Source organism: Rhamphochromis sp. 'chilingali' (genome assembly GCF_963969265.1).
Source record: "Rhamphochromis sp. 'chilingali' genome assembly, chromosome: 9".
NCBI lineage: Eukaryota > Metazoa > Chordata > Actinopteri > Cichliformes > Cichlidae > Rhamphochromis > Rhamphochromis sp. 'chilingali'.
Genome location: NC_137936.1, coordinates 6,921,066 through 6,948,900, shown reverse-complemented (window position 1 = coordinate 6,948,900; position 27,835 = coordinate 6,921,066). Strand labels below are relative to the sequence as shown.

Here is a 27,835-nt window from a genome sequence, read left to right as displayed (position 1 = left end):
ATCTCTGTGAATTTGGATATCGGCAGCACAGGCGCACGTGGGGGGGGGATGATTTGGCTTGAGGCAAAGCCAAAGGCTGTTTACTGCCAAAAATGTTCAGTTTGTTGCTGCTGAAGGTTCAGGCAGTCTTTAAAGGTTTTTTCTGACTTACTCAAAATGTTCCGTACGTCATGTTTTTGTATATCATTTGCTTGGCACGGGGCTTCAGGTTTTTTGCAACAGCGTCTGACACGCTGTGAGTTTGAACTCTGGCCCTCAGAGTTTACAAGTACTGTATTTGACAGGATGAAGCATCAGTTCCTTCCCACAGTCTGAAGAAATATAGGCCATGAACTTTCTGGCGCTATGTGAGTGTGTGCTGTGTTTATGTCTGCGAGCTCTGTAATAAACAGGCAACCTGTTGTGAGCGTTTTCCCCACCTGCTGCTTTAGGTTGCGCACAATGCGACCTTGAAAAGAAGTAAGAAAAACAGTAATTTGTTCATGACAGCACCTTCATGTGTATGCTAATAAAATGTAACAGCCTCCAGCTTGTGGAATATTTTACTTACTGCTGTTTTCTTGTTTTGTTTTTTCTATTTTGCAGACTTGGAAAACTTCAAGACTCAGAGAAGAAGCTCTGTTTCAGTGCGTGAAGGTCAAGGAGTGGTTCTGCTCTGCGGCCCTCCTCCTCATTCTGGAGGTAAAAATAATAAGTTCTCTTGCTTTTTCTTTTTCTTTCAGTTGACTAGCGAGCATGTGTCTGTTTCACACTGAAAATTGGAAGTTATCTCACTGTGCAAAGTAACGATGACTGAAGCGCTTTCAGACGGAGCTCTTTGAGATGTACCTGTTTAACAGCGGCTTTCGCTAGGTAATCAACACCTTAAACCTGACGCTGTGGGGATGGAAAAATTTCCAAGCGATTCGTGCCTCGTGTAGGTGTGATCACTCTCGGCTGGGTCATGGGAAGTGGGACAGCCTCTCTGTTAGGAGCCTAAAGCTGAATGCGCTTTGATGAGAGGGTTATTTTTTGACTTCATTTCCATGGCAGTTAAAATAAACTATTGTGCAGCTCTATTTATTCAGCAACGTTTGCTCTCAAGCTCAAGGCAACGATACTCTGAATTTTATACGGTGTGAGAAGGTAGCATACAAATGATTTTGCTTTCTTGCTGAAAGCCAGATGAGAAGACCGTGCAGTAGGTAAGCTTAGGCTGCCTTCTGAATTCAGGTGGGTTCGTTTAGATGTACTGATCTTGCTCAAGCAGTGACAAGATCATTCATATGGTTAGTTCAAACTGAGAGAAGAGTGTCTTGAATTACATGCACTATTCAGACATTTGAAAAGCTGTCCTTTTTCATCACAGAGCAGGCTGTGACCAGAGGAACTGATTACAATCACATTATTGGCCATCAGCCTAGATAACTCGGGAATGTGATACCTTATCCTTGAAGGAATTTCTTAGAATTTGGCTGATGCAAGCAATTCAACTACAAAATGTGGAAATATTTCACAAAAACTAACTTTTTTTTAAAATATATGTCCAAAAGTTAAAGGTCAACTTCACTGTATTTTTATGAGGCCATTCAAAATTGAAACTAAATCTGAGTTTGAGAAATTTCTGACTGCGGCTACAACAACAACAACAACAACAATAATAATAATAATAATAATAATAATAATAATAATAATAATAATAATAATAATAATAATAATAATAATAAGCCTCGGTTATTTATATAATTTGTATTTGGACAATTTTATTAAAACACCAAAAGATAATTGAGGTAAACTCCTCAGTTAAAAATCAAGTTTTAAGCCAAGCTCTTCATTCCATTCGTCTAATTGCAGCAGATGTGTCCTTGTGCAGCTTCTTCAATTCACTTATTGGAAGTGCTAAATGCAACAGCTGCTTGGATTACATTCTCCCAGCTGACAGCTACCTAACAAATATCACTGATTCATACACTGGTCTGCTAAGTAAAAATGCTGCTCGCATTGAATTGATTGTAATTGTTTGCAGCTTGTATCCTTTTGGGGTTTTAACCGGTGAAAGCTTGGCAAGCTGTGGAGTAATTTGGAATTTTAGATTTACTTTCAAATAGCCGAGCTGACATGCCCGCGTTTGATTGTTCTCTATACTGTGAATAGTTGCTTCGCTGATTCTCTTCATATCTGCCGATTTGTGCTGAAGTAATCCAATTAGGTTGTGTTTTTTAAGACCAACAGGCACATGAAAAGCCTCCTCAAGACACTTGTCTCCTCACTAATAAACAGAGCCAATACAAGGTGTCAGTTAGAAGTCCATTTTAGTAAATTACATCTCTCTGTTGTAATAGAAGCTACCGCCGCTCTGTCATTCAGTTGGATAAACAGCCTTAATCATTTGTTGTTGCTGTGGTTCTTCTAACATTAAACATTTACGAGGACAAAACGTCTTCGGTTTATACCCTCTCATCTTGCCCCAGAGCCCTCGCACGTTTGAAACATGCACGAGCGTGTTGGTTTGCATGACCTTTAATGAGAAATTCACTGCGATTATCTTCACCTGCCAGTCCGTACTGAGTGTTAGCTCACAAAATTATTTTCAAGGCATTTTTCAAATCCCTCACTCAGACAAAAATATCAGACAGCAGACACTAAATCGGGATTCAACAGGCTTCCCCACAAATCCTGGCCAGGCTATTGGCTCTAAACACACACACACGATTACATGTTCTGCCAAGCTGCCCATCAGAGGAACAGCATATTCAAACTGGCAACAATGAAAAGCAATCAATCAGCAGGCAAAGAGCTAAGTGTTTTGCCAGTAGTGCTTTTCTTTGTTGACCCGATACGCTGCTTTGTTGCATCTGAAACGGCACGCTGCACGGCGGGTGACAGGGCGCACCGCTGCTACTCTGGCGCTTTGGCGTCATGCTAGGGTCAGAGTGAACATGCACGATAGGGCATCCTTTGACATAAAGCCTTGCAATTAGGCAGCAAAATGTATCCTCTGAATGAATTCAAATTTAATTTGCCTGAAAGGAAGTGAGTGGCATAAAACATACTGAATTAAAATTAGTGAGCGCTCACCCTGAGAAATGACTAAATCTGTGCTTTGCTTAATGCGTGTGTGATTGTAATGCTTTGCTTGCTTGTTTGTAATTTGACAATTTTATTATTTATTTGTTTGTTTGTTTCTTGCCCTGTTTCCCTTTCTTTGCTTCACTTTAGTAGTTCCAGTTATTTTTACACCATTATAAAAAGGAGCGTACAAATACGCTTTAGCTCCTGGTGGTGTTCTTTTGTCTCTGCTCTTGTCATCAGAATCTAAAGCTAACAATTTATTCATCCTAAGATCTGTGAACTTTGTTTCTATTGCTTATTCGTTTCTCGCTATCTGTTAGTTTACTGAGTCACAAACCACATACACCAGCCTGATGATTTATTTCCACAGCAGAGCGCATGATGTGTATTAATACACTTCTGAAAATAGGACCCAATAAATACCAGGCACTTTGTTTATTCCTTAAAACTGCAAGTTGCTTTACTTTTCCACAAAGCTTCTGGAACAGTGAAACTATGAATTTAAGACTGGTTTTGAGGCGTTTTTTGTTTTTTCACTAGTAACCAAGCCAGGGGACGGAGAAGACAAATCACAGGGGCCCTATACTTTTCACACACACAGATATGCACACATTTGTGTATTTCACAAATTCTACATGAAATAGTTTTGCCATTTTTTCCACTTTTAGCTGGTTTAAACATACAGTATGCAACTTTATTCACAATAGCGAATGGAGACATGAACTATTTGGACAAATGTCTTTATTTTTTAATTCAGGTGTTTTCACATGCAGTGTCACAGGTGTGTAAAATCAAGGAGCCAGCCATGCAGTCTGACTTTGCAAACATTTGTGAAAGAAGGGGTTGTTCAAAAGCAGCGGTCCCCAACCTTTTTTGCCTTTAAGGTGTCGCTGATAAATACAACAAAACCAGTACTGGTACCAAAAAAACGAAGATTTATTCATAACACACGGGAAAAGACCCAGGGAAACCGAGTTAACGATAAAAATGATTTAAAAAAAGTAACGATTAAAAACCCTGAAAACCATAAATTTCAGACCTGAGCCTCAACTCTCGCGGCCCGGTACCAAACAACTCACGGACCGGTACCGGGGTTGGAGGCCGCTGTTCTAAAGAACAGACTGAATCTGAGTGTGGTACTGTAAGAGGATGCCACTGTTGTAACAAGTGAGTGTGTGAATTTTCTTCCCTTCTAGAGTATTTTAAGTGTTATTGCAAAATCGAAATCCCAACAACTCAGCCACCAAGTAACAGATCACATAAAGTTAAAGAGTTCCAGACCTCTTCTGGCATTAACATCAGCACAAAATCTGTGTGCTGGGAGCTTCATGGCATGGGTGGTACTCCCATAGGTGAAGGCAGCTTGTTTCCATATCATTTAACTTGAAAAAATGAGACAAACAACAACTAAAAGCCTGTGGCTTGTCATCTTTATGAATAAGAATTGAAATCTGAGTGTCTGTAGTCGGCTCTGAGCTTCAACAGAGAGCTAACGTTAGCTTAAGTTTGCTTCATTTACAAAGGTGTCACTAACAAAAATGGGTTCTCTGAGGGTACACAGAGCATAATAAGTATAATTAAATAAACAATTAATTTCAAAAGATGTGTGAAATGTTGCCAAGCTGTTAAGACATAGCAAGTATTCAGAACTCATTAAACAAACCATGCTACCTAAATACAATCCTCCAGTTCATGCGAGGGAATGTTTTGATGAATATCACTGCTCGTGTGATTAGAAACACTATGCTGGACAACAGTAAAAAGCTGCAGAGCCTCGGTTGAAAAGCTTTTACATGCTCTACTAGAGACATGAATTCAGGAAGCAGCTCAGTCATCAATCTCAGTTGTGTCCTTGTTTTATTGCAAATCTGTTTGGCGTGTCAAAAGATACGCAATGGTGTGTGTTTTCTCATAAATTCACAGAAACAAGATGACTAATGAGGAAAAGGCCATGCATCCAGGATGTGAAGACATTTTTTTCAATCTGCAGGCAGCCTGAAAGGAGACTCAGAATGATAACAACAGAACACAGGTTTATATTCAGGAAACAGTATTTTTCTCTTTTCTGAGGGTGTAAGAGAGGCCGCTAACCTGGCAGTTTTCAATTGGTCAAAATACATGTTTGAAATCTGTGTTGTGTTTGTTTCTGAATGCGACACCAGGGGCCTGTTCTTCGTACCGCGCTAAGTGAGTTAGCTGGATGAGATTGTTGACGATTTCGCGTGATCCTGGATCGTTCGGTTCCCCGAAGCCCATCCGGGACTTGCTGTCATAGCAACAGAGCCGTAAGCGTAAACCTGCTGGGGAGCAGGTTTACTTTATGTAAACAGGATTAGATCGCGGCCACGCAGGTATGCCCGCGTCATTCATACGAAAGCAACAGCGATATTCCACCACTGTTTCACCATAAATAAATAACATCAATGTAACTAAAGATAATGCAGCACCTGATCCATTTATTGATTTCACACAGGTCATTTCCTAAAAAAGGGAAATGTACTATTAACATTCTATTACATGTATGTGATTATTACAGATTTAATTCATATTTCAGAGTAGCAATTGTAAATTACTTCGTGTAATCAAGATGAGAGACCACGGCTATAAAAGCGAAGGTGGATTTGGGAAGTCTGTCGCAGCCATATCCTGTCCGTTTACGCGAGCAACCCATTGCGGAAGGTGCAAGATTGATAAGGAGAGTCCTCAGAATTCAGCGTATATTGCGGGACAGACAGGATCCTTTAGCTCAGCGCGACAGTGTGCTCATAGAGAGATATCGATTTTCCCGTGAGGGTATTATTTACTTAACCAACTTGTTGACGAGGGGGTGCAGGACCACCACCTGTCTTTTGTTGCTCTGCCCTTTTCTTGGTTGCTGTTATGAACAAACAGATTATTCCAGGGTCTCTTTCCAAGAGACTAAAAGCAATATAAGTGATAAATATTACCATTCTGTAGAATATTCTTATATTTCACTTTTACCTGTTCCCATGTTCTAGTGGGTCCTGTCGTGGCTCTAATGTGAAAGAGGATAAAATATAACATATTATAATATAATGTAATATAATATTGGATAATATAGTGTAATATAATAAATCTACCCTACCGCCTACTGGTGTTGGCCAGAGGGGCCGATGGCGCGATATGGCAGCCTGGCTTCTGTCAGTCTGCCCCAGGGCAGCTGTGGCTACAACCGTAGCTGCCTCCACCAGTGTGTGAATGTGAGAGTGAATGAATAGTGGCATTGTAAAGCGCTTTGGGTGCCTTGAAAAGCGCTATATCAATCCACTCCATTATTATTGTTATTATTAAATTACTTACGAGTTTAATTTGTCAGCAACTTCCTGCCAGCCCTCTCTCCTTGCTTTTGCAGCCTTTGCAGTGTTCCCTTGCGTTCTGATTAAACTCTGAAACTCCTGAAATCCCTCACTCAAGAGTTCTTGCTCTGCTGCCGAAAAATACCGAGCCGAGCGCGCTCCGTCGACATTTTCGCCGACCAATCAGAGGGTTGCCGATCAATGTTTCTACTATCGATGCGTGGCCCCTTTTACGACACCCAGTGATCTCACATTACTGCGTCCAGCTGTACTAATCGTCAACAGCAGGTGTGTTCGGGGAACCGGATTAGCGCGCTCACGGTTAGCGCGATGGTTTGGTCTTGGATGTTTCATTTGATCTTGGATGTAGTAAGCGACGTACGAAGCACAGGGCCCAGGCTGACATCTTGTAAGCTTGACAGCATTTCAAGGTTTGTTTGAAAGCAATCCTTCTGAATAGAAAGAATATTAGACAGTTTCATCCAGTTGCTTTCAGCAACGAGCTAACCCTGTCCCAAACCCCGAAGAGTTATATGAAAAGTTGATAATGACACACATTCTCTGCTTGTTGTGGTGCACTGGTAGACTGGGGGGGGGGAATCATTTTCAGTCGTGTGCAGTCAAGTTTTATAATGCTCCTTTGGCACAGAGAGGATGAATCACAATGTGGCATCGGTAGAGTGACAGTCAATAACAGGACAATAATGACTGTCGAGCCACCTAAGCCACCTTCCTTCCCTGACAAGGACCCCATTGCATTTTAATCAAATTCTGCATGTGGGTGGTACTTGCAAGGAAAACCTCTGCACATCCCTATTCAGTGCCATATGTTTGCAGATCTTCCCATGGAGTTAGGACCCTCTGTGTAAGCCCAAGGCTCTGGTGGGTTTCCACCTGCCAGAGGGGGTTCTCAGAGGGCACATTATGTGTGGCAGACAGCTGTCCTGCCCGCTGTAAGCAGCATGGAGTCACCCATGCAGAAAGATGCGTTCGGACACAAGAAGTAGATGGGGATGGTGATAGAGAGAATGATTTCAAAGGAACAGAAAATTAAGGGAATGTGCTGGAAGGGAAGCACATATCTGCTGTATGTAAACCAGGATTAGATCGGATGTGTGCATGTGTATCTTTAGGGGGGGGGGGGGGGGTTGGTCAGCACATCTCTTTGTGCTATATCTACAGTAAACAGACACATAACTGTGTGGTGATAACAGCAACATGTGTGTTTGTGATAAGCATGACGTGTAACCTGCATATTATGGAAGCAAATATCATAAGCAGCATGCACAGCAGCTGCCTAGATTGATTACTGGTGACAATACAAACTATGATTAATGACACCGTAATGACAGATAAACAGGGATTGCGTCACTAACTATAATACAGATGACAAGGTAATATTAGGACTTACTAAAATCTATTAGATAAGGGTGTAACTATTCTGCAACCTTGCTCAGGTGATGATACAGTTGTGCATATTATCATGTGGTGATTTTGTCTTCCCTTATTGTGTTATCCTAGTTTATGCTAGTCGTGATGTAGGCGGTGTCCAGATTCATGGGCTGCATCCTCCTGAGGCCGCATTTGTAGACTGATTACGTCACAACGACGCAACGAAGGCTGTCCAAATTCGTAGACTCCGACAAATGCAGCCGACAAATGCGTCCTCCTTTTCCCCGAATTTGAAGGATGGGTCGGGTGTGTCCTTCGTGGCCTACCATATCCCAGAATTCATAGCGCGGCACAGCCAATTCCAATTTCCAACAATGGCGGCCGCTACTAAGTTTTAATATTACTTTTATTGTTCTTTCTGGGTCAAAAAATAAACTTTTAAGATATTTTCAGGCGAGAATGTAGCTGTGTAAACGTCAAATATCTGCTCGGTTTATCAAGACATCGCATGTCTGGAAAAGTGCTTCGACGTTTTCGGAGACGTCTGTTACCCACCAGCTCGATAGCTAGCCGGGGCGATGACAGCGAACTCCCCGTACATCTGGCCTTCGGAGGACCCGGCCCACTTAGACCGCAAAGGCCGGGTCCTCAGGAGGATGCAGCCATGCATTTGGACACACCTGTAAGGAGTTATTGTCTGGTCATTCAGGTGAGGAGAGCTGGAAATATATGAAAATACTGAAGTTTATTTTTCATTTATGATCAAATTATGATTGAGTGAGCATTTAGTTTTTTTCTGACCATACTATTCTACTTTCTTTTAACCTATTATACAGAAAATATTATTATTACTGACATTAAAACATCACAGATATTAAACTGCTCAGCCAAGAAAAACATAAAGATTTATAAACTTAAATAAGATTAAAGTATGTCACGTGAAATTAACATAGCATGTCCAATGATAGCTGCCTGAAGTTGTCAACCTGTTTTAGGTTTTCTGTTGGTATATTGATCAGTCGCCTGGCAACAGTATTCAAATAGCAGCTCAACTATCCTTCTGCTTGTCAAAAATAAGATATTTAAATTCCTTCTGAAGGTGCACTTTGATAAAGGCTATATGAAGTTTTAATCTCTTCATGCAGCATGAGGAGCGACATGTTTATTTCGTGGTATTTGTTGACTCATACTTAGTAGTTTCTCTTTTTTTCCCATCAGGGATTATTCTGCTCTTAATCTGATTAGCAGCTGACACATTTCAATCTCCATGAGTAATCTCCTTTCACAATCCCGTATTCAATCATATTTCTCCCTCTTCATCTGTCTGGAAACTTCAGCTCTCTGAAATAATATCGCATGTCACTGTCACACCGTCCATGGCTGAGCCAACAGAGCCTCTTCTGCAAACCCTTCTGGTTTTGATATAATCTAGCAGTTACCTCATGCCGAAGAAGAAACTTTGTAGACAAGCAACCAACAACATGACAGTGGCATGAAATGGGATATTTTTCTGAGAGTGACACTCGGGAGTTGATTGGAGTTTCAAATCACGTATGAAAAGGTCACAGAGGAGTCTGAACAGAGAACGCACACATTTCCCAAAAGACATGTGTGAGTGACATGTTTCCTCAATCTCCTTTAAGCTTCTTAAAGTTTACACTAGTTGTTGTTATGGTTGTGTTTGGAGTGCACGCACGCCTGTGTGTGCGGTATAAAAGCATTAAAAAGAGGGTAATTCACGGCCTCACACAAATATACGTTCATGTCATTCCATGTATAAAGACCATTTCCTTTTTCCTTTTCTTTGTGGGGTTTTTTTAATGGCGTGTAAGCGACTGCGTCCCCTCTGCCAGGCTGCAGTCACATGGCATGTCCTTGGGCTCCACTGTGCTGCCACATAAACACAAATCCCTCAGTGCCTGTGGGGATTTCATCCCAGAAGAAATGCGCTGTCACCTGCTGTGCAAGGGGAAAATAACAATTGTCGAAAACATGACAGCTCCGTCCACACACCTAGCTTGCCTAGCAGAGCATTGGACAGCAGTTGTAAGTTGAATTCATAGCACTTTTATAGCTGGCTTGCCATCACAGGCCTTTAACTGCTTCTGGTGCTGCATAGAATTCAGCTCACTTAGTGGGATTGTGCACAGATCTGTGCACACTCAGTTAAGTCATACCCTAGAAAATCCTCTCATGTGTTGAAAGAGTTCAAGTTATAGAAGACCTGGTTACCATCTTTAGTTCAAAGATAAGACTAATTCATTATTTTCTTGAATGCATTTCAAAGTGTGATTATCAACTTTTACCAAACCATACATTAATAAAGATTTTTGATTCACAGTGATATAAATCAGAGAAACTTACCCGACGATTCACATTCGAGAAATGAAAAAATATTTTCTCAGTGGTTCACTGGCATGACAAATAGTACAGAAACGGCCCTTTAGTAACAGCATCAAAGTGGAAACAAAACTACAATACAGACTTCAGCTCTGTAAAGTTTGCCTGCTGACCGATGTGGGGGAGTCGTACTGCATTTGCGAAGCATTTTGTGACTCCAGAGGGAGCCTCGCAAAGCCTGAAATAATGCCTCAAATCAGAGGTGTGGACTCGAGTCACATGACTTGGACTCGAGTCAGACTCGAGTCATTAATTTTATGACTTTAGACTTGACTTGAAAAAATGTTCTAAGACTTGTGACTTGACTTGGACTTTTACACCAATGACCTGGGACTTGAATTGGACTTGAACCGGTTTACTTGAAAAGACTTGATATTTTACCCCAAATATAAAATTTAACATGCATATTATATAGAGATTGAAAATGTGACGTCATTCACGGGTAGAACCGCAAAGGATTCTGGGAACTCGTGGCAAGCGGTACTAGCGCACGCAGGCTTTCAATTAAAATCAGTTACACAGCGATAAAAAGAAACACAAAAATGTCAAGAAGCTGTTGTATCATTAACTGCAATAGCCGGTCGCATGACAGCCACGGGAAGCCGACGGGTAAAGAGATCGGTTGTTATCGGATTACGTCGTTGAAGAGAAATTGTTCCAGCCATGTTTCTGAAGTAACAAAGAGGCGACGGATGGCCTGGATTGCAGCCATTCAAAGATCAAATATAACGTCCCAGAACACTCCAGCTCACAGGTTAGTCTGCTTCAAGCATTTACACGAAGGTCAGTCTGCTGTTGTAGTTAATACGTCATTTTCATAACATAATTGGTGATATAGGTTACAAGCAAGTCTGGCGCTGAACAGAAATTGTCGCGCTATGCTCCTTTATTTATTGTGCATAAATAGTGAATTGTCCTGACACAATATTGCGTTTCGCTTCTGTTATTATGGTACATTGACAAAAACATATACTTTTATTCACAGGATAAAACAGGTTTTTTGTATCACTAATTGCCCAGTACGATTACAACATACAGTATTGTTGTCACTGCTACATTTCTGTGATGCTACCAGAAATTATTTCCACTACTAATTAATTACCGTTGAGCTCAAAGGTTATATTAATAAACGGTTAAGGAATGTGTATTTATGACGACGATTTGTGAGACTGGTAAACTTATGATAGGTACGATGGTCTTTCGTTCTACACGGTGCATTTCATGGTCCCTGTACCCATCCATAGGTAAACTGTACCTGGGCTTGTTGCAGTGACCTGAAGTTACTAAACTTCATGAGTGTATGCACTCACTCCAAGAACCGTATGATTATAAATATGCATATAAATATGCTACGATGAGATAGCTGACTTCATCTAACTAGCAAATGTTTTCCAGGCTACGTTGGTGATGCAGTTTTTTTTTTTTAAATGATATTTTTTTAAAAATATCATTTATTTATGTATGATATTTTTGTCATGCGATTTTAAGGCCGGTCCTACAACCGCATCCAAGAATAACATGCAGCTTATCTCAGAACTGTCGGTGAAAATTATTCTTGGAGCTAGGTTTAATTGAGCTGCATTTTAAAGAGGTGCAATTTCACAATTTGTGTATATTTTCTAAGTTCACTATTTTATCATGTGTTGAGAAAAACACAGATTTTAAAATTACATGGTCTAATATTTACATTTAGCATAACTGCAACATGCTTTTTTCGTGTGTTTTTTTTAAAGACTCGAAAGGACTTGAAATTCAAAATTTCAGACTTGTGACTTTACTTGGACTTTTACACCAGTGACTTGAGACTCGACTCGGACTTGCCTGACATTACTTGAGACTTGACTTGTGACTTGAGGATAAAGACTTGAGACTTACTTGAGACTTGCAAAACAATGACTTGGTCCCACCTCTGCCTCAAATGATGCTGGCCAACCCAGAAGAAGAAGACAAGACTGAAAATGAAAGAACAGCGAGAGCAAACCAGACCTCCGCAGCCCACACTTTGAGGCTTGCTGCTTTGGCAACTATCAGTATAACAAACCTGCATCTTAAACTGACCTGTCAGGGGTTGAGTTGTATTGCAGGAAATGTAGGCATTATATCTTTGCATAAAAGAAGAATGAATGGAACAAGTATATTTGTTGCATCAATTCTGATTTTTTTGAGACTTTACATCGTGACACAATGCTAAAAGAATGCAAAGCTGCGTCAGTGGTGGACACTCAGGGGGAGGTTTGCTGTGGCTCTTGGGCAAATATTTTTTACACATTATTTTCCTCACGGTAAAGGGCCGGCTTCATCTGTGGCAACAGAGAGTGTCTCACGAGTGCAGGACTACTGGGGATTTATTGTGTCCCGTACGTCCCGCTGTGATCTCTTTTTACCTGTTGAAAGAATGATGCAAGCTGACGCCTGTGCTAACGCAGCATCGGGTAGATGTTGCGTGGATATTGCAATCTTGTTCATCTCCTTCAGGGAACAGAGGTTATAGTCAAAACAGATTTCTCAGAGGCACACGTCTCCTTTTGTTTTCGTGCATTTCAAAGTCAGTTACAGGTGGGGCTGGGTATCAAAGGTTAAACTGCTGGTGATGTTGTTCTTAGACTCATCGATGATCTTTGCTCCAGCTTGCCGCTGCTGCACTTTGCGCGGTTTACATGTTCAAGGTGATGTAATTAGAAAAGACATTCAGTTTAGACTGTATCACACTGTGTAGATTATAATTATATTCATGCAAGATTTCAATGTTTCCTCACATCATTGTGTTTGCTTAATTTATTCCTGTTCTTATATTCATGTTACATCACAAACAGGGCACTGCAGGGATCGTGAAGTGTCTCACAATTTACGAGCAATGTGACATTTCACAGATTAGAGAGAAATATTAATGCCAGGATGACAAACTCCACTGTGAGTGTCTGAGAATAGAAAGTAAAGCAGGTAGGTCACATGTTATGATGCCCAATAAAAATTACATGGAAAAAAGACAGGGGTCACATGTTTTCTGCACATGTGCACATGCTGTTTAATCACTACACTTGTAATCGTCCTTTATTTAGTCAACAGTAGGTGAGAAAAGCAAAACAGAGGGAAAAGGAAATGCATATCCAACACATTAGAGCAACACATACATAGAATCCATCTAATTATCAGTTTGTGTCATGCAATGTATACACAGCCGGCGTTGATGGGAATTTGACCCCTATGTAAAATCCTTCCAAACACTGTGCTACTTGTGCACATCAGAAAGAGCATTTCTCGTTCTTTGTTGGCATTTTCAGATGTTTTAGGAAATTTGGACAAATGACTACAACCGTTTACAATTTGCAAGTTATCACATGCAGAGTAGTCTGCCTTGTTGCAAAACAGCAAGCAGGCAAAAGTCCACAGCTGTAAGTCCTGAGTTTGAGTATTGTAAAACATATTTATAGATCTTGAGCACAGCAGCGTTGCAGCAATTTGCGAGCATGGAGGAACCTGCTCAAATAAACATTTTACGGGTGCGGCAACCCCCCCGTGGAAGAGGAAGGGGAGTGAGAATGTATGGCAGTGAAGCAAAGAGAAGAGAAGAAAGAAACGAAACATGAACATGGAGGATGTGGCGTGCACGCCTGTTCTTCTGTTCTCAGCTTGTAAGAGAGAGCATCAGGTGTGAAGCTAATGAGAGTCTGTGGCAGCAGAATGTCCAGTGATTCCCTGCAACACTTGGTTGCCGTAGTACACATACAGTACTGTGCAGACAGCAGGGCTAAGGTCCAGGTGTAAATGATCAAGCCACCTCTTGTTTCTTTATATTTTGCGAGGATCATGGGATATGGGTGGAGTGAGGAAACCTGAACATGATAGAAGACAAAAACATTCAAATTAGTTTGAAAGTGCATATTTGGTATAGAAGGAAATTCATTTACTTAGTAAACACAAGATGAGCGGAAATTTGGGGCCACACTGTGTTTGTTTACAATTAAGAGGTAAGCTACAGGTATTACAGGTATTATTCTTCAACACAGCCTGAGCTCTCTTAGACAAGCTTTGATGTGTGTGTTTTTTTAAGGATCCTTCTTCAAGGACACTCAAAGCTCTTCTTTGGATGTTGGGTGCTTTTTGTTGCGTTCTCTCTCAAGATGATCCCACACAATAATGCTTCAATAATGTTGAGGTCTGGGCTCTCGGGATGCCGATCAATGACTGAAAGTGTTCTGTTGAGTGTTTTCCTATCCAGGTATGCTTTTAGTGCATTAGCAGGCTGTTTGGGATCATTGTCACGCTTTAAAATGAAGCCGTCGCCAAATAGACACTTTCCAGATGGTACGGCATGATGGGTCAAAATCTGTTTACAGTTTTTCTGTGTTCGTAACTAAAGATCACTTTAAAGAATAACCAGAAATTCTGGCTTCTTGGAATCAAAATATAAAGAAATGAGTGCAGAGCTGTAGGATTTCAGTTTCCACAGTTTCTGTCTGTGTAATGTGACCATTGGTTCAAAGTTCAGCTGGTTGTCTTGACTGCTCTGCCAACATGTGATTTGCATTTACCAGCAGTCAAACCTGTGTACCTAACAAAGTGGCCAGTGAGTGAACATTCAAGATACTTTATGTAACCGGAGCATGTTATAGCAGCCGGCCGTCAGCTACAAAGTGATGCAACAACAAGCAAATCTCATTATATGTTAAATGAATAGATGCACATTGAATAAACTATTAAAGGTTTAGTGGATCTTAACTTGAGTCATAGTATTTTTTTCCAACTAAATGAAAAATAATTAAATTTAGGTTGAGGAAAATGTGATGACTGTAGGACTCGTGATATATGAACTATGAGTGTCTTGAATCTGTAATACGAGAAGACCTGGCTTCCAAAACCACATCAAACAACAAGGACCTGAGCAGGAGCCGCGATTGTTTTCCGCTGCGTGTCTTCCAACGTGACCACTGTCATCAAACATGCTACCTGCACTTACAATCAGCCATAGGAAGACAGGGAAATGGGGGCTGAGTGCAGAATCAGGCACGACACACCCTGCCAGACCAGACTGCAGCACAAAGGCAGAGTGAGGTGCTGCCTCCACACTGCATCCACACGTTTGCTCCCCAGCTGACAGGCCAGTGTCAGAGCATGGCAGGAATCTATGGTAATTGCTTTCTGCAGAGTTCAAGGAAGGAGAATGGATTAACACAACCTGGTTACAGCGCCGGCTTCTTTTTAGACCGAGCCGCCGCTGCGATGTTTGTTTCTCCCAAATGTGCAGTCCGGTTCCCCTTCGGTCTGTCAGTGTGGATCAGAGGAAACAAGAACGGCTGAGAGGCTGTCTGTCTTTTTCAAACCAGACCGCATTAATGGGCTGCCAGTGTGACCCAACCGCGCTCTTTGTACTGCACGACTACTGTGTTTAGTCGTGGACTTAATGCTGCTGACCTCTATTTTCTAATGGGGGGAGACCTTTAAGGGGCACTCAAGACTGAAATCACTTGTGTCTATTCCAAGAGTAGTTGTGTCTGTGTGTGTGTGTGTGTGTCTTTTGTCCTGTTTTTCCTCCCACCTGAGGCTTCGAGAGCGCTGAGCATGTGCATCCTGTCCGGTCCTGTAAAGGAAACAGTGGATCAGAGGATTCTCGGAGCCTGGAGCAGATATGGGAGTACTGCACTCAGTTACACAACGTGGGATGACAGTAGTCTAACAGTGGAAGGCGTCTCTCGAGTTTCTTTTATTTTTGCTTGTCTGTGTGCTGAAGATGCTCTCCTAAATCACCGAGCGCGTAGATTCTAACAGGAATAAATTGTACGTTTGTTTTCGGGGGCTTTCCTCGTGTGGGTTGTGCAGCCGTGTTGTTTTGCTGCATGCGCCCTCCTCTCATCAGCTCATGAAGTACTTTAGAAAAAAATTAGATCATGTTGTACTAGCTCAGTGTGTGTTTTTTGTTTTTTTTTTACCCAGTTTGACACATACCCAGCAACCCCTCCTACTCAGTATGTAATACCGTGTGCGTGACGCTTGTAATCAGAGAATTATTCATCCTGGAAAAGGACAACTGTGTGCTGTTTTGTTGTAAATTTTTGCCTTCTTTTTTTTGCAGTATGCTCACATCCCACAGCTTTGTAATTGGGCAATTAAAAATGCATCTTGTTGTCACAGCGTGCCCTTACATCTATTATTGATATGAAGTGATGAGGCTACTGGTGCTGATCATACATTATGATGCCAAACCATACTGATGTAACAATAAAACTCCTCAAGTCTTTCTTTATTGACAGATGGGTGCTTTGTTTTCTGGCAAAAAAAAAGAGAGCGAGATCTTTGGTCGTTCGTGCTTGTTGTAAATATTGTCGTCTGTGTTCAAATTAATATGAATTGCTTTTAGCGGATAAGCACACAACACTCCCGCCTCCACCCCCACCCCCAGGGACAGTGTCAGTGCAGGCTTGGGGCAACAGCAGGAGGATGAGAAGCAGGCCGGGGCCTGTGTTGTGGAGAAATTAATCACATTACACGAAACCAAAAACATGGCTACCTTTTTTTTTAGCGACTGGCTGACGTCACTGAATTTAACAGCCGTTGCATTTATTTATTTTTATACATTTATTTATAAATTTATTTATAAATTTATTTACTCCTCTGCAAATTTGTTCAGTTTTCATTTGCTGCATGTCCTTTTTCTACCTCAAATCAGCTGTTAGCACAAGTGCACATGCCTTTCATTTCACTGGAGTTTCACTGGACAAAGCCTTAATAGAAAATTTAATGCATTTCTAATGACTTGGTTTGAAGCATAGCTGTGAGTGGCAGAATTCATTATGCATACGTCTTTTGATGGCTGTGTTTTTTTCACTGTATATGGAAACTAAAGGGCTGCTGCAATAAAGACCCAGACGCAGACTTGTTGAATAAGAAGCACTTGAACTCAATCTCTGGGCAGTATTTACTTTTAAAGGAGTAGTATTGCATTTTCTATATTTTATTTTTTTTATCATAAGTTTATTTTGTTTGCCTAAAAGGATATTATACCTTTCTGGGAACATTGTATATGTATCCAAATTATTATGTATTCAAATGGCTATAGCCTTTTATATACATAACAATTTTACAATTACTGTAATGTGCATATAGTCAATAAATATTATTAATAATACAATTAATAAGGTGTTATTTAGAATTCTCAAATACTTATGTTATCAATACAAACAATGGCAGTGACAATCACAGGTTTAAATGGCTCTAGATAGTATTACTGTCACTTTGACCTTCAAATCAAGCTCGTGACCTTGAAGCACAGGTCAAAGGTCAAATGTAACATGATATTTTAAATCCTTATACCATACTTTCTGCGTGTTGTATATGACAATGCACACTATATAGGAATCATAGTTTCTAAGTTACAAGGCTTAGAAACCTGACAAATTTTAGTGAAATTTTATTTGATTACTAACACGACCCCACGCTACATCCCTACACAGTTTTAACAGAATTCATAAACTAGTTTTTGAGCTATCATGTTTCAATGACATGCTCGCGCATACACGCTACCAAAACCTAACCTTGGTAGATATAATTAAAACAACTGGGGAAAAAAACTTTACTCAGGCAAGTAGAAAATTCAAAAACCCAAACCAAACCAGAAGACACGTGAGGGAAGACAGCAGTACAGTGTGACAAACAAATGCAAACATAATGATTAGGAAGATGGCAAATGTGTGTTACATTGTAACCTTGGTTCTCTGATTGAGAGACTATCTCACCACTACATACATATGGAATACATAATGTAGTGGAGAGCTACAATAGAACACCAACTATGAGACACAAGATGACGAGACAGAGGAACAAGAGAAAAGAAACAGGAGCTACCAAAATAAGACAGGACGTAACAAAATGAGGGAACATGGAGGTGTAGGCTTAACAACACAGTGAACAGAGGAGAGCAGGAAAACTGAAACTCGTGAAATTAAGTCTAAGTTTTATTACAAGTTACAAAAGGAGACGCAAAAATGAAGTTGAGAATAAAACATGGAAAACAAAACAGGAGGAAGAAGCTAAGATTTCAAGGTAGCTGCGTATCTTAGAGGGCAAATATGTGTATGTTTCCAAGCAGTGAAAGTACATCTTTGCATAGTTGTTGTACTGCAGATGCTTTGTGTTTCACTCGATACAGAACGACATTATGTAAACTATTAACCATATGCTTTTTAAAGGTTTTTCTTCTTTTTGTTTATTTAGGCCAAATGAAAAAAGTGCTGTCATCATCAAAGTTTTTACCCAGTCAAATGAGTTTATATGACACATGAAGTCATTTCATGTTACAGAAACAGTTGCTGTTGATTTAATGCAAATTAAATTAAATTAAATCTGCAGTATCATTTCTCAAAATAAAGATGCTGAAAAAAGGATTGTAGTGTTCCAAGTGTCATGGACTCCTGGACTATGATTTGTGACAGAAAGATTCTCCTTCAAGATGTTAAGTTAGTGGCGCTGGCTGTTATGTGTGCAATGTGTTTTTATAGCTGAGCAGTAAGTTTAGCTAGCAGCCGGCCACCATGACTGAGGCTGCTGTGGCACGAGAGACATCTGGCCAGTGTTCCTGTTCAGTTACTCTGTCAGTGCTAAATGAAGCAGTGATCCTGAAGCTATATGGTGCTTGACACACAGTTCCTACTAAGAACTGAGCTTGGCTGCTTAATTACACTCAACATCTTTTGACTGACACAGGACCACAGTGACTCCCTAAAATCCCTCAAGTTAATTTATATGGCACCAAATCACAATAACAGTTGCATCAAGGCATCCTGCCATACATGGGAAAGATAAAGACCTACAGTAATACAGAGAAATCCCCAACAATTCGCGCACCCCCTATGAGCACGTGCTTGGCGATAGTAGGAAGGAAAAACACCTTTTAACAGGAAGAAACCTCCAGCAGAATCAGTCAGTGTAGATGACACAGCTACTACTTTATTAAATCTCTTAATCACAATTGAATAGAAAATGCACTTTTAGTATTGTTGATATATTTATGCTGCATTCTGGTGCAGAATTTTTAGAGCATATGCATTTTATGTGCTTATCTTTATGAAACCACCTTCTCTGAAGCATATCTGCTGATATACTCACACAGCGCAGTCTAACTGTCCATCCATAATGCCACAACTTGATGAAGTAGTTTTCTTTCAGCTCATCATAAAGAATGATAGACCTGCTGGGTGATTACTGCCCACCGTCTTTGTCTTCGTGCTCCGTCTTTCCATAATAGCAAATCTGTGCAAAGAGACGGGCATGTTTGACGTCCTCGTCTTCTTCGCTCTTTGAATATTCAGTGAGGCCTGTCCTTTGAAGCTGCTCCTGGATCTCTTTGTGTGAGCGAAGCAGCTTTATTCATTGTGACTCATGCAAAGTGATCTTTAACCCAGAGGGGAACCACAAAAAACTCTTTTGGGACTTCTGCAATCCCCTCTCCGTGGATCATGTTTTGGAAGTTAAATTTAGTTTCTTTTTTCTTTGACATACCAAACTGAGCTCTTGTAGAAATAATTCTTTTCAACATTAAACTTTCTTAATGATTCAGCTTTGAAATAGTGTTTTCAACATCACTTTTCAAATTGAAATCTAAAACAAGTCAGTTCTTGTGTAAAAGCTGCAGTCTGAATATTTTTAGCATGGCAGTAATAGCAATTCTGCAGAGCAGCTGGATTTCTTCAACAATTTGTCTTGAAGATGTCCTGTTTTTATATCAGTGTTGTGTAACCCATAAAATCAATGCCCTGGAAGATTGTGTGAGGACCGTTCGGCCAGCTGTGTGAGACATCTCATTATGTCTGTGCTCTCTGCGGTATTTTCCGGCTCATGTTGTGCCATGTAGTCATATGGGTTTTAAACATAGAGCGAGAGCAGGTGCAGCCATAGTCCAAAAGCACTGGAGAGGAAACAAACACAAACAACATGCCTTATCCTGCCTTGAAGTGTCCCTCGTCCCCACGGATCTCCGCTGTGTCATCGGTCTGTGCTCGGCTCTGCGTGCACACAGTGGCCAGAGCCCAAGCCTCAAATGGCACTGATCGGTACAGTACCTGCTCCTTACAGCCAGCAGGAGTATGCAGACCTGCTGTGATAAATTGCCAAGCAGCTAGAGGAGGTGAAGGGAAGGGTTCCTCTAAGGGTGTTTTGCTTAATTGCCAGTCCGTTAACAAGTGGTGGAGTTTGATTAAGCGCAGCAGGAGAATAGTTCATGGCTGTCAGTAATGCTGACTGCAGAACGCCACAATAGCAGATTATGTCACAACATTCAGATTTGATGAGCTGACATCAATAAAGTGACTAAAGTTGTAAAGTGATCACCTCACCCACTGATACCGATAGATTCTATATTCATTCAAATCGCTGCTGAAAGATAAATAGAGGCTTTGGGAAACGCTGTTTGTGACAAACTGCTCGCGTATGGGGTACGTTTACTGCTCGGGCTCATCTTAGATGCCATAGCAACACTCCGTGTTCATTTCTAATTGCGTGTCTGGTTTCTCTGTGAAACCAGCAGTAGAGATGATGTCAGTGGATGAATTACGGTCCCAGTAGGAGTGACCACAGTGTATATGCTGGGTTTTGTTCCTAAAATACTTGTTGTTTACATGTTTTCTGCTGAGCATTTGTCTCAATTTAAGCACCGTTTCGCACTAAATTAGATTATTGACCAGGTTGCTGGAGTCTCACAATTACTTAATTTAATCTACTGTGACATCCAGCCATTAATTATTATTAGGAGTAATTATTATCATTTTTAATAACTCCTCAACACTTGTCTAGACCATTGCTTTTTCTAATATTTCTCTTTCTTTAAAACTTCCCATAATGTCAAATCAGAGGCCTAATGAAGCAGATAAGTGCCTGAAGTAAAGTCCTTTGTCTTGATCTGGCTTTTTAACGGTAAGATAAGTCTCATTACAGTGAGCTTCAGTTTCACCCCTTTCTCAGCGGCTGCTCAAAAGGTTGTGTAGAAACAAGCAGCTTTGATGTCTGTGAATTTAAGGCTGGCTCATATGAATGGACTCAAAGCTAACTACTCAAAGTAATCCTTGGTATTGTTATAAGCAATTATTTGCTGGCAAACTCTTGGATCTCATGACCTGGAAATGTGTGCCTCACTTATCTTCAAAACCTCCAGCATGGCGTTGCAGGGAGCAGCTGACACCTACATGCTTATTTAAAACCTTTTGCATCATAGTTGTGTTTGTAACACAGTGTCTGTGCTGACAAAGTCTTTGTTTGCTTGGAACAAAGAGAAGTGAAATGTTGCTGACTGAATCAATATGGTTTGAGTTGGGGTTTAAGATGATTGCAGTGTTTTGATTCTTGGTTAGCTTTGTGATTTTGTGACCCGGGTGTAAGCTCTTACCATGAGGTACTGCTGCACTTGACTGGCTCCCACATGTATGCAGTGTGTGTGTGTGTGTGTGTGTGCGCACGCGTGTGTGCGTGTGTGTGTATGTGTGTGTGCGTGTATATGTGTCTGTGTGTGTGTGTACCTGTTTAGGCATCCTTGTGAGGACCAGAAATTGGCATTCTACTGTACTTGTGGGGACGCACATCACGAGTTTGAAGGAATTTTTGAGGCTCAAAATGTGGTTTTAATGTCAGGGTTATAATGGTTAGGGTAAGCAGCTAGAGAAAGCGTTATGCCAATTAGATGTCCTCACTAAGATAGCAAAATGAGAATGTGTGTGTGTATATATAAATAGACAGAGAAGCGTGTTGCTTTAAGGGTTTTTTGAAGGAGACAAAAGCCTATAATCGATTCATTTTGATCTTGAAATGTGTTTAGCAGTTAGCACTGCTGCTAACACTAAATGTGATTAAAGTAGTAGTTTAACTATTTTTAGCTTGCACTTCCTTCACTAAAGGAAAACTTGATCATCACAGTATAACACAAACTGGTCAAAATGGTTTCTCACCGTTCAATCACAGGCATTTGTCATTTATGGATACACTTCCTGGAAGTGATAATAACTGGAATTCCTAAACTTATGTTTAGAGAAATTGTTGAATGCTAAATGCAAAGTTTCCTGGCTTTCAGAGTATTTCTTCTTGGTACAATCCTTCCAGTTGGACTGAAGTTTCTTGAAGGCAGTTGCCTGGTTTATCTGGACTAAAGAGGTTTTTTTTTTTACCTTTTTTTGTTTGTTTGGGTTTTTATTTTGTTTTTTGTTTTTTATCATTTCTTTTCATTTTCTGCTTATTATTGTCCCTATCTACTTTTTTGCCATCTTTGTTGGAAACTCCTTTGTGAATTCTAGTAGGGTGCCTAGGGAGCAGTAATTATTCATGACAACACAAACCCCATCTCCCAAATCCCTATTTGCATATTCAGACCTAATCAACATGAAAAATGGTCATTAAAGTGAATCCGGATAATTACATTTGTTTTCAACCTCTCACGGATCCTGTTATCAATTTTCACCTTAGCATGATACAACTTAGTCACCGTTTTCACTCCCCAGAGGTGGTCTCAAGCTTATTTCACACCGCAGCCACATCACCCATAAAAATCTCAGTTCCCTTTACCCTTTTCATGAGCCCTTCCTGCATTTAAATATATTTTTTTATATCCTTATCCACAGATCTGGTATTTTCCTGGATCTTCAATGAGTACCCGACATTTGTGAAGCAGGATACGCGTCGCTTCATCTCCCAGGAGACAGGGAATCTGTACATTGCTAAAGTGGAGCCCTCAGATGTTGGCAACTACACTTGTGTGGTGACCAACACCGTCACCAAGACCCGTGTCCAGGGCCCGCCCACTCCACTTGTGCTCCGCAGTGATGGTGAGCTCACACTTATGCCAGTTAACAGCATATAAGAACACTGGTTAGTGCGACAAAAAGGTTTTACTGTTTTGTGATAGAATTTATAGACTGTTGGGGTACACTCAAAAATGATTCTTCACCCTCAAACATCAGAACAGTCATTTGAGTAAAATGTAACTAAAATATATATAAAATTAAAGGTTTATTTATGCATGGAATGTTTTGGAAAAATTACATATAATTAAATTAGTTAAAGGCAATATTGGGCAGTATGTAGTCACTGATTTACTTCATTTCCTAAAGTATGTGCTGTGTGCTTCATCATTCTGCTGGGTCTCAGTCTATTACTCAACCTTTGGAGCAAAGCAGGGTTTATTTCAATGCTGACAAATTATTGCAGTTTAACACTACATCCCCCAAAACTGTGATTTTGCAGTGTTGCATGCATATGCATACTAAGTGCACATTGTAAATGCAATAGGAAATAATCATGAAACATCTCGTGTTCTACAAAGACAAACCATTAGTGTTTTTCTTGAATGTTTGGTTTGATAACAGATTTCTATTTCTGTGGTCCTTTGTTATAAAAACAAAACAAAACGGCAGTTTCTTTGATACAACAGGAAAGCCAGAATCACTTGGCTGATTTAGTGCAGCGCTCTTTAGAATTTGTACAGGTCATACCCATAGTAGCAAGCCAACATGGCTACTGTTGGTACCTCCCAAAAAACTTTGTTTCAAAGAACACGAATGAAATTCAAAGGTTAATTAACTCCTCCTCTGCTAATTTCAGCCTGTCCTTTTACATGTGGACCTAATGCTTAAGGCTGGCCTTATCAAGCCACTTCAGATGAAAGGTCATTCTCAGCAAGTAATCTAATTGTAGGCTTCTATCCCAGAAGCATGTTCCATATTCTTAAGTAATGCTGAAAAATATGAGAATGTCATAAAGGACATTTAATATAATCTTCCCAATAATGATAGATGATTTGATGTAATAAAAAAAACGACATTTAAGTAGGCAGAATCACTTCTAATCACAACGCACACTTTAAGCTTTTTTTACATGACTTACATGCTATACTAGCTTTAATGTTAATGTTTAACTCAGTTATAATAACCTATGATTAGAAATAAAGGCTTGCTTTGATTTACATTAATGACCACTGGTCATGAATATTAATATGTGTTAATATTAATATTGTTTTAAGTTTATGTTTGAAACTTAGTTTCAGATTGTTTCTAAGGTTGATTTCCAATATTTCGATTTTGTTTTAATCATTTGAAAAAATGCTTAGTTTAAGTGTTCATTTATTTTTAGCATGAGGTGCCAAAAAGAACCAAAATCAAACTCTTGATACAGAACTTCATGAATAAAAACCAAACCTTTATTCAGGCTCTGTATGAAGTCAAAGTATCTTAAACGGTTGCATATTAGGAATAGCAAACAGAGAAAACAGCACAGGTTTAACAGAGAACTTGACAACGACAAAGGAAGACAGCAACTATATATATGACTGTGGCAGAGCGGAGACACCTGGGAAACTAGACACAGCTGAACTAAATTAGATAATAATTAATGAGGAAGTAAAACTGAAATGACCATCAACATTAAACAGGAAGTAACATGAGACAGAGATGAAGCTTCACAAAAAATTACAACGAGACATTTGGGAGGCTAGGCTAAACTAAATGAATGATGCAGCTGGTATGAAATCTACACTGGGGGAAAAAACAGGATAGAATGTAACAACAATGTAACAACAACTAAAAACTAAACACTGAATGAGACGATGAACTGGATATAAAATGAAATAATAAATAGAAGCCAAGACAAAGGAAAACTAAAGCTAAATATGAAACTGACAGTTACAGAAGTAAAGAAACTCTAAACAGCAAACGCTAGAAAACATCATCAAACAGAGAATTTAATAATAACCCTGAATTCAAAGTCTAAAACATAGGGTTCAAAACGACAGGACCATAACTTTTTTATATAACATGAAGTATTTATTGCATTAAGATGTAATATGTTTATAGTAAGTTCACAATGTAGACACAAGGCTTCATGCCGTGCAGACGTCCCAGTCTCCAGGAACAGAAACAGCCTTTCCAAACCGGAACTGACAAGTTCAACCAAACTAACAAAGACTGAAAGCAAAGACACACTCGCTTTATTTTTGTTTCATTGAAGGACATGTATTCCAGTTAGTTTTCATCTTTTTTTAACTAAAATGTTTTCCTCACCTAGTTTGAGTTTTTCAGTTTTTAATTAACTGTTATAACCTTGATGGTTTTAAGTAGAATTTTCTATGAATAAGTCCAGTATATCAGTGTATTGAGTTTGAAAACATTTAAAGGGAATAATGTTTTTATGCATAAACAAACACAAATAAACTCAAAAGATAAACATTTTGAATGATTTAATAAAGACATTTCCCCGAAGATGCAATTTTTACATTCATAAATATAAAATTACTTTTACCTGCAATTTTGCTATTTTATCCAGTGTTTGTGAGTATACACACTAATTTAATAGAAGTCGCAAATAAACACAAAATGTTTTTTTACATATTATCTTATTATCGTCTGTCGGACTAAAAAAAGTTGATGAAACTAAATCTAATATCAAGAAGACGGCTAAGCTAGTTGGTCAGTGGTGAGTCCAGCAGAGATTCCAAAGCACTTTCATTCTCTGCTTCTGCACTTTTTTCATTACAACATTAGTTCAGCACAGCAGCAACACCAACATATCAGGAGTCAGCTCGACCTCATCGTCATGAAGTGGAGCTCAGGTAGGGGATGTGGGTGCGGGTGGGGTGTGGGGGGGTTCAGGTTGGCACATTAAATATGTGTCCCCTACAAAAGGTTATGGTATGAGACAATTACCCGTCCACTTCCTCCTGTCTGCTTTAATATGGGTGATAGTGCTGTGGTTAAGTTTCAGTGACAGTTGTGATAAGGATCTGAATGAGCTTTCACAGTCACTCAGGGAGCCATCCTGATAACACATGCCTCACCAAATCAACGAGATGAAATTGGCCTGTTTCCTACATCTCTAGAGCTATTTGTGCAACACAGCCCTGAATTGCAGCAAAGGGGGAAAAACCTGTTGTTACATTGGTGGATGACAGTACCTTAGAAACGGCATTTCGAAATGACAGCACGCCAAGTAGCAAATTCATTGATGTAATTTACCTCAGTGTCGTTTTAAGGGAAATGAATAAAATTCAGAGGTGCTTTTCTTTCCTATGGATGTAAGACACGAGTCTCAAATACATCTATACCAAAGCTAGAACAGCAGAAAATCCACATTCTGTCTTCTTCTCTGCCTATCCAGAGATTTTTAGCATGCACAGCAGCAATATTATAATCCACCAGAGCTGCTTCACCAACAGGAAGCTTTGTAGACACAGTGGCAGCACCCAGGGGGATTTTATGGGCCCATTTTCTGGTTCATAGCTGTTAGCGCTACAACGAGGTGAAACTCATCTGGATGTAAAAGCTCAAACCGTCTATGAATTCTCAGTCTTTTTGTTGTTGTTGTTTTCTTTTTTGGGTTTTGTCAGTTGAACATCAGCGTGTCGCATGTCCACATGGAGAGAATATGTTTTTTGCTTTTTCTTCTCATTACTTTCAACGGGAGGGCATCCTGTGACAATGCTGAGAGCAGTGCTGGTGTCTGCTGCTCAGCATGGAAGTAAAAAAAATAATGCTGCACACAGAAATGTTTTCAGCTTTTGGGTAGCAACAGAAGAAACCACAACGCTGTATTTTGTAACTTCTTTTGCCTGACTTGTTAAACTTGAATAAAAAAAATCTTTCTTTGCACTAACACTCATTTGCATTTCTCTTTCAGGTGTTATGGGTGAATACGAGCCAAAGATTGAAGTTCAGTTTCCAGAGCTTGTTCATGTTGCCAAAGGATCCACTGTAAAACTTGAATGCTTCGCCCTGGGAAAGTAAGCTCACTTTTAGTACAGGCTCAGCATGCTCACGACCATTTAAAAGAAATATGTTGTGAGAAAATGTTACGTTTTCATAACGTGTGCTTTGCCATTTCACTACAATCCTGGTATGTTTCAAGCCTGGCTGCACATCTGACAAATTCGAGAGTGTTGTGGTGTAAGGATCTTCAGCTGAAATATACAGCTTTGTAACACAGTGTACTGAAGCACAAAACACACGGCTAAAGTAAAAAAGTGCTGAACAGTTACACTAAACTCTGTGGTGCTAGGTTATTTTTGCAGCTTCACATCCACAGAGAATGAAATCCCCACATTAAACTTTCATTCAGAATCACCATTAATTGCCATATTTGTTGTTGTTTTTTTGTCTCCAGTTTTGCCTCTTTATCCACCACAGTAGATTTCAGTTCAAACAGTCAAGATGTTGATTAACTTTTTAACTTTAATTCAAATTATTTGCATTCACTGCTTATGAATTACAGCATTTTTTATTCACAGTCCCCCACTTTCAGTTCAGTATTTACACAGTTGACTGATAGTGACTGATGTTGAGGGACGCCATTATTAGGCTGAAAAAAATCAAATCAAATCAAATCAAACCAACCTATCAGACAGGTTTTCAAAATTTTAGAAGTAGCCAAATTAACAAAGTAGAAGCAGTGTTATAGTATTAGCATGTATGGCTGCCAATAGAACTGGGTCTCTAGTTTGGATTGGTGTAACAAACAAAGTAGCTGGATGAATTATGAAGTGTACAAGGCTATACTCTGCTCAGCCAAATAGTGGGCATAGTTTGGGGATGGTCCCTTCCTGTTCCAACACGACTTTGCACCAGTGCACAAAGCAAGGTCCATAAAGAGATGGATTAGTAAACTTGGTGTGGAAGATCTTGACTGGCCTGCACAGAGTCCTGACCTCAACCCAATAG

General features: G+C 39.9%; 1 protein-coding gene across 2 annotated transcripts in view; it reads left to right on the top strand.

Annotated features, from left to right (window-relative positions):
- cntn4 (contactin 4) overlaps positions 1–27,835 on the top strand; it is a 215,764-nt gene that overhangs the window by 99,708 nt on the left and 88,221 nt on the right. For both annotated transcript variants that reach the window (XM_080891754.1, XM_080891753.1), the window contains exons 5-7: positions 586–681; positions 22,754–22,957; positions 26,799–26,901. In XM_080891754.1, the coding sequence (XP_080747880.1) occupies positions 586–681; positions 22,754–22,957; positions 26,799–26,901 (403 nt within the window). The remainder of the gene's footprint in view (positions 1–585; positions 682–22,753; positions 22,958–26,798; positions 26,902–27,835) is intronic.